The sequence below is a fragment of the Heteronotia binoei genome, chromosome 9 (assembly GCF_032191835.1).
Source record: "Heteronotia binoei isolate CCM8104 ecotype False Entrance Well chromosome 9, APGP_CSIRO_Hbin_v1, whole genome shotgun sequence".
Taxonomy (NCBI): Eukaryota; Metazoa; Chordata; class Lepidosauria; order Squamata; family Gekkonidae; genus Heteronotia; species Heteronotia binoei.
Window position 1 is genome coordinate 59,484,567 of NC_083231.1, and position 16,468 is coordinate 59,501,034.

At 41.5% G+C, this 16,468-nt stretch overlaps 2 protein-coding genes across 2 annotated transcripts in view; one reads left to right on the plus strand and one right to left on the minus strand.

The window, feature by feature from the left end:
• Positions 1–9,822, minus strand: part of ARHGAP10 (Rho GTPase activating protein 10) — a 183,960-nt gene extending 174,138 nt beyond the window's left edge. The window contains exon 1 of the mRNA XM_060246668.1: positions 9,270–9,822. Within this exon, the coding sequence (XP_060102651.1) occupies positions 9,270–9,423 (154 nt within the window). The 5' untranslated portion in view covers positions 9,424–9,822. The remainder of the gene's footprint in view (positions 1–9,269) is intronic.
• A 3,093-nt stretch (positions 9,823–12,915) lies between these two features.
• Positions 12,916–16,468, plus strand: part of PRMT9 (protein arginine methyltransferase 9) — a 32,787-nt gene continuing 29,234 nt past the window's right edge. The window contains exons 1-3 of the mRNA XM_060246669.1: positions 12,916–12,971; positions 14,633–14,840; positions 15,027–15,175. Coding sequence (XP_060102652.1) covers positions 14,661–14,840; positions 15,027–15,175 — 329 coding nt within the window. The 5' untranslated portion in view covers positions 12,916–12,971; positions 14,633–14,660. The remainder of the gene's footprint in view (positions 12,972–14,632; positions 14,841–15,026; positions 15,176–16,468) is intronic.

The following is a 16,468-nucleotide window of genomic DNA, read 5'->3' on the forward strand; positions in this document are numbered from 1 at the left end:
TTGATTGGGACTACCTCCTATCTAGATTATTTCCTCTGGGCTGGGGGAGGTAGGGAGCATGGCAGACAGAAGTTTTACTGGAGATATGACATGAAGCACAGACTTGGTCCTTTCTGGTTTATTAGCCTTCATCAAAAAGTTTCAAACTATCAAAAGGAATATTTGGTTGACTTTTTTTTAAAAAATGAAGGTTGAAAATCTTCAATGTATCGTCAAGTGCAACCTCAAACACTATATATTACAAGGTACCCTCATATTCTAACACAGGGCTTTCTCAAACAAAAACCTTCACACCAAACAAGAACCATACACCTATCAGTATTTGAGCATGAACAAACTAAGATAACAGTTACACAGATTTTTCTGTAAGAAATACTAATGATCAGAGGTCCTCCCTAATTGATGGTAGCAACTTAAAATCATATTCTGCCACATTCCATTCAGGATTCAGTTACATAAAAGTGGCTGCTCTTAAGATTTTCCATGTAGGAAAATAACTGTAGACATCACCATAAGTCAGCTGTGACTTGACAGCATTTTCCACCACCACTAATAATGTTGTTATTGCCTTTTACAAATCATAAGTTAAATATCTTGCCAAACAATGCACACTTCTGCTGCTTTCACACAGGAAAATCCAGTTGCAAATGATTGCTAAAGCGTATTTTAATCATTATCCAATATGTGTGAAAGCAGCCAGTCTCTGCTAAGATGAAGTTTATTTGAAACACAGTGTCTCCGTATATCTCTTGGAGAAGCGCTTGTTTCTCATCAAACATACAGATGCTGAATCACATTCACATATATCTACCTCTGAAAATTATCTTTTAAAAAAGTATGTAGGCACATATACATCTATTTCAATATTCTCATATCTTGGAAGAGAGTTGTTCATTATAAGCCTGGTACTGTATAGTAATTACTATTGCCATTGAGCACTTTGGTAGAACTTTATCTCTTAAGTAGTCCCCAAACAATGCAACATTACCACAATGCCGTAAACACACTTGCCAGAGCAAGACAAACAAGTCTCAGTTCTTCCCTATAGCTTGAAGATCGTCCCCAGCTCCAAGCTTGGGAGGAAGTCCAGGCGTTACTGGAGTCGCACCATACTTCCATAGGTATGTGAAGCGCTTGAGAAGCACAGCACAACTATGGTGATGATTTCCCAGCTCCAGGCTTGGGAGGACTGTCAGAGCTAGTTCATATTGTGTGGTGCTATGTTTAGGAGACACTGTCTTGGCTTATGGCCATGGTCAACTGCTAAAGTCAGTTGAAACTGCTGGGACTCCTTATTCCAAATAAAGATGGTTACCAGATCTCCTTAAAATGGATAAAGTAACAGAATACTGAGTTAATGGTCACTCTATTCTGCTGGTTAATCATTTCTTGCTGCTTGTTTTACTAACTCAAGGAAGATGTAAGTTAGGAAAGACTGAAAGGCTACCAAGATGGCTTTCTTATTAAACATACATAATTCTATTCAGCTCATTTTTTCTTGAACAACACTGCCAAACAAAACAGAAATGCTGTAACATTTTTCCCTAATTGCAAAAGATTGTAGACTCTTTTTCCAAACCACTCAAATAAATGCATAAAGACTTTGGGCTCAAACCTAGCTAGTCATTCAAGACCAATCCTAGGCATCTTTTCTTTTTAAAATTAATTCCATTTAATTCAATATAAGTTAAATGTAATTCCATTTAATTTGATGTAAATTCCATTTAATTCAATGTAAGTTCCATTTAATTCGAAGCAACTTTACCTAGGACTACAGTCATTTCGTGACAGCAGTAACACTTAATCACAACTAATTTGTTCCATTGATATGAATGTCTAAATTTAGCTGGAGTAAGGCTACAATACGTCTGACTTAATACTGTAAACTGATGGGAAAGAATATTTTGAGAGCCAGTGCTGTGTAGTGGCTAGAGTGTCTGACCAGATCTGGGAGACCCAGGTTCAAATCTCCACCTGGCCATGTAAGTTGGCTGGGTGACCTTTGGCCAGATACACAACTCAACCTAATCTACTTCACAGGATTATGAGGATAAAAATAGAGGAGAGGAAAATAATATGAGTTGTTTTATGTCACCATTCGGGAGAAAGGTGGGGTATAAATTAAGTTTTTAAAAAGATATTTTCAGTAATGGATAACTAAGATGGGGTAAAAATTGAGTAAAATAAATAATATTTGCAGTAATAGTCATGCAACTAATGTGCTGCATGTTAAAATAAATGTTCAATGTACATTCACAATAAAGTGTGTCATCTCACATTAATTTTATTTCAGCACCATTTGCTTTAGCAATAACAGACCAAGTGACTAGAAGTGTTTATAAATTCTGTGAGTTTGCAAAACCAAACACTTTCCCACTTCCTATTTCCTATCCCTCTCAAAAGCTGAATTACCAGAAAACCAGACTCTTAAGTGTGTTTTTTAAATTCAAAATGGAATCCAGCTTCTTTGCTGCAAGTTTCAAACGGAATGTGTGCTTCTGTGTTGCCTAGTAAAACATGGTAGCAGTCTACTTACTATTTTACTCTGAGTTTTTCAGTAACTCACTCTCAGCATGGACCACAGAGCATGCTACCATGTTAAACCTAACTTCTTCAGAGGGACTGAGGCTGCAATCCCATGCACTTTTATTTGGGAGCAGGCTCTACTGAACACACTAGTATTTACACCAAATAAAAATACTTAGGATCAAGCACCTTGGTGCAAGAAGTATGTGCTTTTGATGTCGAAATGTTATACAAAGCAGTCTTGGCAGTAGTATGTGCAAAAAGGATCTAGGGGTCTTAGTGGACCATATACCAAGTCAGGCCTCGGATTCAGTGGGAGCTCACAGGAGCACAGCTCCTGAACCTTTCTGAGTGTTCCACCTCCACCTTCTGAGAGTTCCACCTCCTTGTCCATTGAATATGTGCAGCTGCATAACAATCCCTGGATGAGCTTCACCACCTATTTTTCTACAAAATGACCCCTGCACTGAGTCAACAGTGTGATGCGGTAGCTAAAAAGGCAAATGTGATTTGGGGCTGCATCAACAGATGTATAGTGTCCAGATCACATGAAGTGATGGTATCACTTTACTCTGCTCTGGTTAGACCTCACATATTGTGTTCAGTTTTGGGCACCACAATTTAAGAAGGATATAGACAATCTAGAACATGTCCAAAGGGAGGCAATGAAGATGGTGAAGGGTCTGGGGACGAAATTCTATAAGGAATGTCTGTAGAAGCTGGGTATGTTTAGCCTGGAGAGGAGACAACTGAGCGGTAATATGGTCACCATCTTCAAGCTCCTGAAGGGCTGTCATATAGGGGATGGTGCAAAGTTGTTTTCTGTTGTCCCAAAAGGTTGGACCAGAAACAACGCGTTGAAACTAAATCATAAGAGTTTTCAGCTAAACATTAGGAGAAAAACCTCCTGAAAGTCAGAGAGGTTCCTCAGTGGAACAGGCTTCCTCAGGAGGTGATGAGTTCATTTATTTATTTATTTATTTATTTATTTATTTTTCATATTTATATCCCGCCCTCCCCGCCAAAGCAGCCTCATCTTCTTTGGAGGTTTTTAAGCAGAAGCTAGATGGTCATCTGACAGCAATGCTGATTCTGTGAACTTAGAGGGAGGTATTTGTGAATTTTCTGCATTGTGCAGGGTGTTGGACTAGATGTCCCTTCCAACTCTAGCATCAGTTCCACTGGAACTATATAGCATTAAGGACAAATACAAGCTTGGATCAGCAAGAATATTTCTGGGAATGCAAAGATTTTTGCCAACACAGCAAGAGCACAACTTTCTCACCTCCTCCCCTTCCAGCACAGTATAAAATGCCATTCAAAATGCTGCTCCTAGGGAAAAAGGAACCTCCACCTAACAGTGGCATTTCAGGGGGCACTTTAGGTTCGAGTGAGAGGAAGAGGAGAGAAAGTTGCACTCCACTGCTGGAAATCATTCCGTTCCTAGAAGCTGTACAACAAAAACTAAGCCGTAGTTTCTGTGCTACCTGCGGTGGAACAAAATTTAAAAAAAAAAATCCACCCAAAATATATGGCTTAACATTTCCTTCATACACATCCTATTGAATTGTAGATAGCTCTAAAATTTATGTTTGATAAATGTTTGTTAACAAAATATAATTATTATTAACTGACGTTTAGCAGAAGCAGTTGTTCTTAGATATAGGCTTTTTATATGAATTGTACTTTTTTGGATGAATTTTAATCACTGGAAGTGTATGCTGCAATGTATCTTTTAATACTTATGCCATTAAAGGTATTTGATTTATTAACTGAAGTTGTGTTTTAAGAAATATATATAGTTTTTTAAAAGATATTTAATCACCAAATCATAGTAAAGCATTGCTTATGGTTGCTTTGCTATTCACTCCCTGAATAGGATTTTTAAAAAACTTTTTACAATGTTTTCATTCACATCTAAGTACTCTGAATGTGTTGGCTGCAAGGGGGGAAAATTTCTTCATTAATATTTTCAAAAATCATCCTAAGATGCTAGTCATATTTACAGAATCACATTTGACTATGGCTTTTTCCAGTGTCACTAGTTTTGTAAAATAGTTTCATGCTTGATTTTTCAAAAAATAAGGGAAGAGCTTGTGCATACATCTGGACTAAGGATGCCAAGCATACTTGAGATCTTAGCCCCTCATTTTAAGATACACTACACCACTTCAGCACCTCAAAGACAGACTTTGATTTGGAGGCAAAATATAAAGAAATGCAAAAAAGAAAAAATTCAGCAACACTGCAAAAGCCAGTTACAATCAATGAAGAACCAAGAGGAATAAGAAAAGTATTTACACTACTACTAAACATTGCTTTTATTGTCCACAGAACATTAATTGCTTTTCCCAGATCTATTATGAATATTAGTTTATAGCAGAGGTGGCCAGACTTGCTTAACGTAAGAGCCACATGGCATAAATGTCAGATGTTTGAGAGCTGCAAGACACTGACTTTAGATATTTGAGATAGAGAAAGGAAGGAAAGAAGGAAATAGATGGGGGAGGTGTAAAGAAAGCTGGCTTGGCTTGGCTAAATGTTTTAAAGAGACAAATGCCTTCTCTAAGTTAGCCAACAGGGTGCTGGGGCCTTAGGAGACACTGTCTTGGCTTATGTGTGTGAAAGAGCCACATGTGGCTCCTGAGCTGCAGTTGGGCCACCCCTGTTATATAGTTATGATGCTGATAAAAAGGAAATGTCATGGGGGGGGGGGATGAGCCTTGTACATAGAGAGTGTAATGGATATTCAGGGACATGTCATAGGTTCTTTCCACTTTAAGAAGAAAAATCTGTAAGTGATAAAATTACAGATGAGATTTCAGGCAGAAGCTAGAGGAGTACACCATGCAGTAATATGACATACCAAAAAGATCTCAATTATCTCTAGGCAGCAATCATTACAAGAGTTTAGCCAAATCAAACTCATTAAGGATATGGTCAAAATGGAAAAAAGTAATCTGCTAACAGTTAGTTAAGTTTGTTTTAATTTAATACAAAAACAAAGCAATTGCAACAATTACCAAAGAGATAGAAGTGAGAAAAGTTTCAAAGCTTCAAACACATGCATACACCTTATTATATGACCAAATGTTTCTAGTGTCATTAGGCAAGCAAGATAAAGACTGTAAAACATTTCACTCACAGTACTGCATTATTTACAGAACAGCTTCACTATAAGAGATCACCCAATAGTTTTTATAACAGAGTTATGCTATGGCAGAAGTCTGTTTTCAGTTCAGTAACAATAGTTACTGGAGCATTCCAGGGAATTTCAAAAGAAAATCAGTTTGTGTTCCATAGATGAGATAAAAGCTCTTGACTGTATAGATCATGGAAAGCTATGGATGGTTTTAACCGAAATGAGTTACAACATCTGATTGTTTTGATGTGCAACCTTTACTCTGGACAAGAGGTTACCACTAGGGCAAAATATAGGGAAACTATGTTCACACACACAAAATAACGCACTTTGCAACTGGATTTTAACGTGTAAGAATAGCAAAATCCACTTGCAAACAGTCCCTGTGTGAAAGCACCCCATGTCAGAAAAGAGGGTGTATTATCTCCCTGTCGGTTCATTCTATATGCAGAACATGTTAGGAAAACTGGATTAGATTCAGATGAAGGTGGAGTGAAAATTGGTGGAAGGAACATTAACAATGAGAAATGCTGATGATACCACACTACTTGCAGAAAATAGTGAAGACTTGAAATAACTACTGGTGATTATTTAAAGCAGAAAGTACCAAAGCAGGATTACAGCTGCACATTAAGGAGACAAAGTAATGACTACTGGAGAATTGCACAACTTTAAAGTTGACAATGAAGAAATGGAGATGGTTAAAGATTTTCTATTATTTGGCTCAATCATCAACTAGAAGGGAGACAGCAACCAAGAAATCAGAAGGAGATTGGAACTTGGATGAACAGGCATGAAGGAATTAGAAAAAGCCCTCAAGAGCAAACAAAAACCCTGTTGCTAGGGTCCAAGATAATTCATATCTATTATATTCTCCATTACTATGTATGGATGTGATAGCTGGACAATGAAGAAAACTGACAGGAAGAAAACTGATTCATTTGAAATGCAGTGTTGTTGGAGAATAGTTTTACAGGGAAGATCCAATATGAAATGGACTGACTCAATAAAGGAAACTACAGACATCAATTATAGGATGTTTTGCTGGTCAATGATACATAGGGTTACCATAAGTCAAAAGTGACTTGATGGCGTATAACACACAGCATTATGCTATAGGTGACATTTGTTTTCAATCCAGTCCATCTTTTTAGTTGATTTAGAGCTCAGCTCTATAGATAGCATGGCAAATAGTGACGAGACGCAGGATTATGAGTTGTGATGCATTATTTCAACACAACACAACAGTGCTGCAACTCAATGCAACCATATTGGTGTAAATTCTCATACAACAGGTCCCATGATCTTCAGCATGGGCTTGTTTTCTTATCAAAGGGTACTCCCCTTTCCTTTTGCTCTAACACAAAAGCTAGTTGGATCTTGTTCCCCCCTTACACACACACCTTTTAAAGTGCCAAAACTAGCTGTGTTGGCACTTTAAGAGACACTGGGCAGGGACAAGATTGCTTATTGCTGCTGTACCACTGTAATTTTTATTTCTCTAAAATGGCAATTGTGGTCACATCTAGTTTGGCTCTTAGAAGAGTAGAACTCTGTTTAGGACTGCACTGTTCTGAGCTCAATTTATCAGCTTAAATTCCTTCTAAGTCTGGTGCTGGTTAGTTTCTGGGTCCAATTCAAGGTGCTGATGCTCACATTTAAAGCCCTTCATGACCCAAGGCCCACATACTTAAAGGAATGCTGTTCCCTGCATGTTCCCATGAGGATCTCTCAAGGTCTGTTATCAGTCTGTATCTCCCCTCCCCATCAGTTGTCTAAAACATGTTCTGCCACAGCTTTTTCAGTGGTTGCCCCATGCCAATATAAAAGCCTTCAAGAAAAAGGGGGAGGGGGCTTCCAGCTCCCTGTGTTTCCATCAAGGCTGGAAAATAAAGCTGTCCCAGAGAGCTTTAGGGGTACCTAATACCTGGATAAACAGGGGATATTCTGCTAGCTGAGGTATAAATTGTTTTAGTGTTTAATAAAACTGTTTATATTGTTTTACATTGTTTTTCCTTGCCTTTGATCAAGGGATATGTGGAAGAAAGGCGAATATATAGATATTTTAATAAACTAAACAGATGTGTTTGCAACCAACACACTCTTAAGTCCAGCAAGGTTTTTTACACATGCATGCCAAAGATTCTACTTAAATCAGTGACATTTCAAGCCCACTGGAGAACAGAAATGCAAAGATAAGCCACAGAACCCATAATGAAACCACATTTTGCATACATGTCAACCTCAGAAAGAACTGTCTGGTTACTAAAGGCCTAAATGACAATCGAAAACTTCATAAAACACTCTGAGAGACCTCAAAAATATGAAGGGCTTCAAAGAGTCATTGTGAAAATTTTCCAGCTATCATTGATGCCACAAAAAGCTAAGGTAGTATGCAAAGGTGAACTGCTGTCAACAGGAAGTCTCTTTTCTGAAAACTCCAAAGGGTCTCTCAAAGTTCAATGGCAATCATTATTATCATTATTAACCAGGGCAGCAACTTTTTCAAGTTCTGTCCTTTGAAGAATTACTGCTCATTGAAACCAAGACTGCCTTTTTATTTTTTTTAACTGCCCTATTTGAGCATCACTCGTTAAATAAAACACTTATGCAGCACACTGCTTAAAAGCTGCAGATGCCAAGCTCTCTCTGAAAAAAAAAGGGATTCCCTTTCTCTCTAAGAATGAATGCCTCTTCTAAGGTGATGCTTACTGTGACAAAGACACTCATCTCCTAAAAAAAAATAAAACTACTGGTGCTTTTTAAAAATAATAATAATGAGCCAATCTAATTGAACAGTCTACAAATATTTATTTAATCCAACGCAATACCTTTTTGCTAGGCCTTCACTACCGCAAATTAACAAGAATGCATTCTGAGAAACTCCAAAGCTTGCTCATAATTTTGTGAAGTTTTGGTAAATCTTAACAAAAACAAGGCCATCAGGAGGGATAAACTAGGGGTACAAAGGGGGGGGGAGGGTGTCACAATGGGTGCCTGAGGAGAGGGGCAGTGGCACCAGAGGACAGAAGCATACCTGTCTTACAATGCAAACAGGTCTACTCAAAATCGTACTGATAAATGTGTAGGATCCTTGAAATGGGGAATCCGTAAGTGGATTGGGGGCTGGTGGTCTAGACAACCTTGATTTTTTAAAAAAAAATACTTCACTCGTGTTGTACTGTGGACATTTCTGTACCCCAAGAGGGCCGCCTACAATATTTTTTTTCTGTGCTGGCAGCAGCCCTCGTATTAAGTTTAAAAAGAAAGGGATGTTCAAACATTTCAACCCCAGGATAACGAAGGCACACAGTCAAGAAGTTCACTTGACAGGAAAGACTTGCTCCCCTTCTCCTCAAAGGGGCGACTCGGCCGCTTTCGCCGATGCTGCTTTCCCGCTTGACACCTCGGAGCCCCTCAAGTGTTTGCAAGAGGCGCCGCTGGCCGCCCTTTCTGCTCTGCCGCCAGCCCAGTTGCCTTTTGCGCCTCGGGAGGCAGCTGCGCCCGCAGACCTTGTAGGGGCAGGCGAGGCTCTGGCAGTATGTCCGAGGGGGACTGACTGCCGCCCTCCATCCCCGCCTCCTCCCCAGCCTTGACTCACTCTTGGTGGCGACGATGAGGCTCTTGCCATCCTTGATCAGCTCCTTGATGAACTTGTTGGTTTTTTCCAGCTCCGCTTCGTGCGCTCGGATCCTCTCACGGAACCAGGGGCTGTCCAGGTAGCAATCGCTGAACTCCAAGGGCTGCAGCCCCATGGCTGCAGCTCCGGTGGGGGGCTACCGCAGCAGGGCACCGGCCCGAAACCCGCAGGAGCCAGGCGCTGTCTCCTCCTTCCGACCAGAGCGGCTCCCCACAGCGCCTCACCAGGGCGAAGGAGGCGGCAGAGCAGCGCAGCTCTTCCCAAAGCCCAGCATGGGATCCGGTTGCCAAAGAGCAGCAGAAGGAAAGGAATGAGGAAAGCAGCGAAGTACCTCGCCTCCGACAGGGCAGCTAGTGGGACAGTCTCGTGGGCGCCGTGCCGTTGATCGAGGCGCAGGCAGGGCCACCAAGCGGACTCCACTGGGAAGTCTCAAGCCTCGACCCGGCTAAGGCGGGAAACGCGAGAAAGGGGGACTAGAAGCCGCGCCGCCGCGGCCCCCAAGGCGCCCAGCCAGTCCCAGCCAGAGAGGCAGCTCCGCCCGAGAAAGCCCAAGCCCGCCTCCTTGAGCCCCCACCCAAGGCCGGCCTTCTTTTCCACCTCGGCCGGCCCGCCTCCCATTATTCCCACTGGCGACCCAGCCCGCTCTGGCCTTTTCCCTGGCGGCTCCTCCCAGGGTCTTGTGCTTCTCACGCTCCGATGGGTAAGGCTAGGGTAGGGCCCAGCAGAGGCAGAAGCTGCTTCTTATTTCATACTACATTCCGTAGCCTTGCCGGTTACCCGTTCAGCCTCTGCCCTCCCCCAAATAGAAGGAGCCTCGTTGCATCTAAAGGAAATATTTTGGTTTAAGCTTACATGGGCCAGAGCGCGCTTCTCGAGTGTCCTCAGTTGGCAGCTTTGGGGGCAGGGAACAGGGAGGAAAAATGTAAATAGTGGGATATAAAGTTCATAAAAGAAAAGAGGAAACGGCTGTGGTATTTCATGTCACAAATCATGCTGCTTGTGTTCCATGGCCTTTTCACCCCACTGGTTACAATTTTTCCTTTCTGTGACTCCATATATTTACATTTGCCAATCGAACACACAGTTCATACATTTGATTAAACAGCCACAAGACTGCTTTTTGTTTGTCCTTCAAGAAAATTTCCTTTGGTCTATCCTCAGACATATTGAAGTCAGTAAATATCATTGCCTTGGTGACACTGATTGGGTAGAAGGAGATATAGATGTGTTTAATTTTTTTTTTAAACCCTTTATTTTCAGAGAAACTTCAACCTGCAATAAAACATCCCCAAACCAGGAAAATCATTATTATTAATAGAACAACTCCACAAAATAGAACACATAAATAGCAAAGACAACTCAATAAGAATGCCAAACAGAATTGGCAACCAGTAATGGCAATCTGACATATTCAGCAATGGAAAATTAATCGAAATTGAAAAGTTTAAATCAGGTGTGTCAAACATATGGCCCCCGGGCACCGAATCACACACACACACACACACACACACACACACACGGGTTCCTATCAGGCCCCTGAACAACTTGCTGTCATCTGCTTCCTTCTCCCTGACTCTAGATTCCTTCTGCATAACAGCTTGCTTTGCAAGGCTTACTCAATCACACAGGAGCTACAGAGCAAAACCTCTGTTTTCTCAATTGGCTGAGGCTTGGGGAAGAAGGGGGTAGGGTTGCCAAGTCCAATTCAAGAAATATCTGGGGACTTTGGGGGTGGATCCAGGAGACTTTGGGGGTGGAGCCAAGATCAAGGCTGTGACAAGCATAATTGAACTCCAAAGTGAGTTCTGGCCATCACATTTAAAGGGACAGCACACCTTTTCAATTCCTTTCTTCCATAGGAAATAATGAAGGATAGGGGCACCTTCTTTTGGGGCTCACAGAATTGGACCCCCTGGTCCAATCTTTTTGAAACTTGGGGGGTATTTTGGGGAGAGGCACTAGATGCTATACTGAAAATTTGGTGCCTCTACCCCAAAAAACAGCCCCCCCCCAGATACCCGCAGATCAATTCTCCATGATTTTCTATGGGAATAAATCTCCATAGGGAATAGCAGAGTTCCCAGCAGACATTTCCCTCCCCTCCCCCCCACTTTCTGATGACCCTGAAGCAGGGAGAGGGTCTCCAAACTGGGGGATCCCCTGCCCCCACCTGGGGATTGGCAACCCTAGAAGGGGGAGAGGCAGAGCTTGTTTTGCCAGGCTTTCTCAATCGCAGAGCAGAGCTACTGAGCCAAGCCTGTCTTCCTTCTTTTGGCTGAGGCTCCTCCCCCTGCTGGTCCCCTGGGGAAGGAAGGAAAGAGCCAAAGCTTCTTTTGCCCCATTCCCTGGATCCCAGGGGAGAAATACAAACAAAGCACCTTTAAGTCCGAGTGCTAATGTTTTAAGCATGTTTTAAGTTTTATTTAAAAAAATATTTGTGTTTGTCTGTGTCCTTTATAAAGTTTATATCTCTGCTACCTAATCTTAAATAGGTATACACATGGCTGGCTCGACATGGCCTGGCCCAACCTGACATGGCCCAGCCCAAAAAGGTCTTTTATGTCAGATCTGGCCCTCATAACAGATGAGTTTGACACCCCTGGTTTAAATTATTGCCTTAAAAATATCTAGATGGGTTAGTTTTCCACTAAAATGTGGTTGCATGATCTTAGGACTGTAAGAGAGAACAAAAGTCAAGTCGCACCTTATCCCCACCAATTGATTTCCAGCAATTCCCTATCAGAACTTGAGACCCCCATCCCGCCAATAAAACCTACGAGAAAGTTTGGGTGGTTGATACTAAGGTAGCCTCAAATGTCTCATTGAGGAGGAACATATCTTAAATATTGGGAGACCCTTACACCTTGCATTGAAGCAAGCTTTATTTCAAAAAATCTTTGGGGTTAAAGCTACCTGAAAGCAGAACTCTGTCGTGTTTTCTTGGCCATCTTTTAAAATGGAAAATAGTTACGGGTTGCAATTTTTAAATGGAGGCCAGGAAGAGGGAGAAGTAACTACTGAACTCATTACACTCAGCTAGTTTTCCTGCTTTAAATTGCCTGTTCCTGTCCTCAAACTTGGTTTACTTGCGCGGGGTGGGATATGAGTATATTTCCTTTCTGGCTAAGAAATGGATATGTTGTTCACACAGCACAATGATGTACTGTTACTTATTTTATGGTCAACAATTGCTGATGCTGAAGATGTAGGAGAAATCGGAGTAGAAGGAAGTCCCACTTTGCATTTACTGCTCGTATGTGTGGCACCCAAGAAATTCAAACAACAGAGTAGGAGGCCACGAAGTAAGGGCAGGAGAGGCTTAGCTTCCTTTCTGCTCATGCGCAAACTTTCCTAGGTGGGGAGGGAAAGAAGTTTGTGTGTGTCGTTTGCGCACACGCAAACGGGAGAGGGGTGGGTGGGGAGATGAGGCCAGGGTGGATCTAGTGTCAGCCGAAGCATTTAGGTCAAGAGACAGCTTTGGCTGAGCCTTTTGCTTTCGGCACTAATCCTGTTCATGCTCCGGACGCGGACCCGTTTCCGTTTCTCGCGATGCTTCAACTTCCCATCGCCCTACTTTAAAATGGCGGCATTAAATTTCTGCTAAAGATTCTGAGCTCTCCATTGAGCCGGTGGCTGCCGATCCCGCTCGGAAAGATCGCTGAGGTGACTGACGAGTCTGGTGGATGTGCATTTGTTTTCGGTTGTAGGTTTGCTTCCCTCAGTTCCCTGTCTATGCTAGCCAGCAGCATTCTTGCACTTCTCCTGGGCTATGCGTCCTGATTTCCGCGTACATGCTGCACCTCATGGAGGGCAGGGGCCAGTCGTGCAGAGCTGCGGCTGCTTCCCTGCCAGTTCGGCCCCGTCACTGATGGGACCGGTCGGGCAAGGGCGAACCAGCAGCGACGAGCCCAGGCGGCAGGAAGTGCCGAGACTGGACGCTGTGCCATCTTTTCCTGCCCAGTGGCATCTTCGCTTGTTGCCATCCTATGCGTTGGTGGCCTGCGCGCGTCCCGGGATTTTTCCGATCCTGCGTTTGCTCTCATTACTTCCAAGTGTGCATAACTGATCAGTGCCATGCTCTCTGCATCTCCTGCAACCTGAATTAGAACATTTTGAATACAGGATGTGGCGCGATAAATAAAATGTGCAAACGTTTTGCATCCAGCTATAGTTGCTGCGTGGTTTGTGGAAGAAAAACCTGCTGTGCAACTGGCGTTGTAAACAACCTTAGCCGACTGTGTCGTTTAAGCCTATGGCAATGATTACCATAAATGTGGTCCAATTCTACTTATAATTAAGTCCTACCGATTCCAGTGTGGACATAGGGCCCCATGGGTCAAATAAGTAATACAATTATTGCTTTTTTGTTGGATAGTATGTGATGATTGCATCCTCTGTGGTTCGTATGTCAGTTCTGTTCTGATGATGACCTGCGTTTGCTTTCCCTTAACATTAAACAGGGATAAGTGTAAAGGTTCCAACCACTTTCACATACCTCTTACTGTCTAGTATTGTGAAAGGTGATCCCATTTCCATTCATACTGTCTTCCTCCAATTACTGTGTAAATTACCTAATGTTATTAGATGTTATTATTACCTTATTATTTTGCCACAACCTATGGTAATTTTCAGTGACAAGTGAAATCCCTCTAATATATTGTAATTACTACATTACCATTGCCTTTTGGTGAACTTCTTCTTTCATAGTGCTAGGTAAGCTGTGTTACTAAAAGTTCCTTTAATACAGACTTCTACAACAATGAAGGTGGGGCACAGCAGAGTGAGCCAAAGAGCTTGAAAGTTAAGCAGAACAGTGTAGTACAAGTTCTCTCTTTCCTTTTGAAAGCCCTATCACCTCAGATATTCTTCTGGAATAAGATTAATGGGTTTTCTCATAAAGTTGGCGTGATGACATACATGCATGGTGTGCAAATGCACCATTCCTTTGTCATAGAAGCAAAATAGTTTAACATCTGTTTGACTTCTAGTGCTGAATTAGGATTCATAAAAACAGGCACTACATGGCAAAAAAGAGTCCTGTATGAACAACACTTCTAGAATACAGCCTGTGACACTTACCCCACCCCCAATCTATAATGCAGAACCAAGGGTGCAACCAACTTCTAAATTGCTACAAATGTGTATTTAGATGCTATTTCTTTAATTCGTGCTTTGCTGGGATTTTAATATGAAAAATAATCAGTGGGTTTACAAGAAATGTTTAATTGTGTATTTTACAAAAACTCATGTGTATATTTCTGTAGTTGGGTAATTTATTTTTAACTCTCTCACCCTACAACAAATGTGTTTATTTGTTTTGGCAGGAGAACTTGCAGTTAATTTCCTTTCAAAATGCCCAACAGCCGAACTCAGCGTAGGCACAAAGTTGGTCAAGAAGCTGGGCGACGTGAATTAGTCTCCAGATCTTTGCAAAGTGCTCAGCATTGTCTTGAGAATCAGGATTTTGGAACAGCATATGCACACTATCTTTTGGTACTAAATTTGGCGCCTGAGCTAAAAAAGGATGTGAAGGTGAGGGGTTCTTTTTTTCTCATTCCTTTTCTTTCTTATAGACTGAAAATAACATCCACTTGGTCCAGTATGATCTATATGTATTTACTGATAAGATTTGTTGTTGTTGTTGCATGACTACATCAGTTCTCTGAATTTACTACATTATTGTTCTGTTATTGATTTACTTATGTGGCTTTCCTTCAGGAAACTTTTCAGTTTACCCTTTTTAGGTGGGCAGAAGAACTGGATTCTCTTGCACGAATTCAAGATTTATTTGACTGCTATGAACATGCCCTAGAATTATTTCCTAATGATGAAGTCATATGTAACAGCATGGGAGAGCATCTCTTCAGGTTTGTTGAACTTGTTGATTTGTATTTTAACACAGTGGCTCTCACATCTTTTTAAGCTTGAACATTCATGTAAATACTTTGGAAAGTGTTCAACTGAATGTTTGTGTCCAAGATTTCTATCCTACTTTTCTCCTGAAGGATTGGGAGAAAGGGTTATAATAATGCACACACAAAAAATAGACAACAAATCTAAAACATACAAACCAAATTAAAATAGACTACAGCTACAATAAGACTGTATAGAGCACAACCTATATCAAACTATATTAAAACCCTTTTAAATAGTTCAGTCTTGCACTGGTGCCAGAAAGTCATCAAGATGGAGAGCTCTCCTTACAAGCCCAGGAACTCCATTCCACAATGCTTGCACCAGCACACAAAAAGCTCTAAGCAAGATAAAGACCAGATGTGCTCAAAAGATGGTACCAAAATAATGCTTTGATTGATAGAAAGCAAATTGTTTCTGGGTGGCTTTCTTGCAGATAAGAGGACTTCAGGCAATAAAGATTTTTAAAGGTAGGAAGCAACACTTTGAATTACAGGTAACCAGTAAAGGACTCACAAAATAGGTGTAGTATACTTATATTTACTGGCTCCAAGCAGCAGTCAAGCCATGGTATTTTGCTTCAGCTGATGCTTCTGAGTGGTTTTCAACCCAATAGAGCATCACAAAATTCTGGGTTCCATTTTACTGTGGCATAGATGAGAATGGACAGGTCAGGAAAGATAGAGTACAAATTTAAAAAATTATTTTGACTACTTCACTAACTTCTCCAAGAAAATGGAATCGTGCCTTATTTCCAAATCCCTCATGAAGTCCTGCAAAGATAATTTGACTCCACCAAAAATTCAGAGTATCATACCCTCTTAAAACTTTGGCCTTCCCAGTGTTATCTCCATCTTGTTAGATTCATGTTTCAGTTTGTTCACTCTAAGCCAGGGGTGTCAAACATGCGACTCAAGAGCCAGATCAGGCCCCCCCAACGGGCTCCTATCAGGCCCACGAGCAACTCACTGTCATCTGCTTCTTTCTCTCTCTCTTGCTTCCTTCTTCATCACAGCTTATTTTGCCAAGCTTGCTCAATTGCACAGGAGCTACAGAGCAAAGCCTCTATTTTCCCCACTGGCTGACCACCACATGAAGCAGTTTATGTACAAAAGCTCACAATGCCCAGCCATTTCATGTTTTATCCTGGGTCTTAGAATCAAAGCATTGACCATGAGATTTCTGTAATGAATGTCAATAAATCCAAAGTAGGTTTGCAACTTACAGACACACCTGAACAGTATACT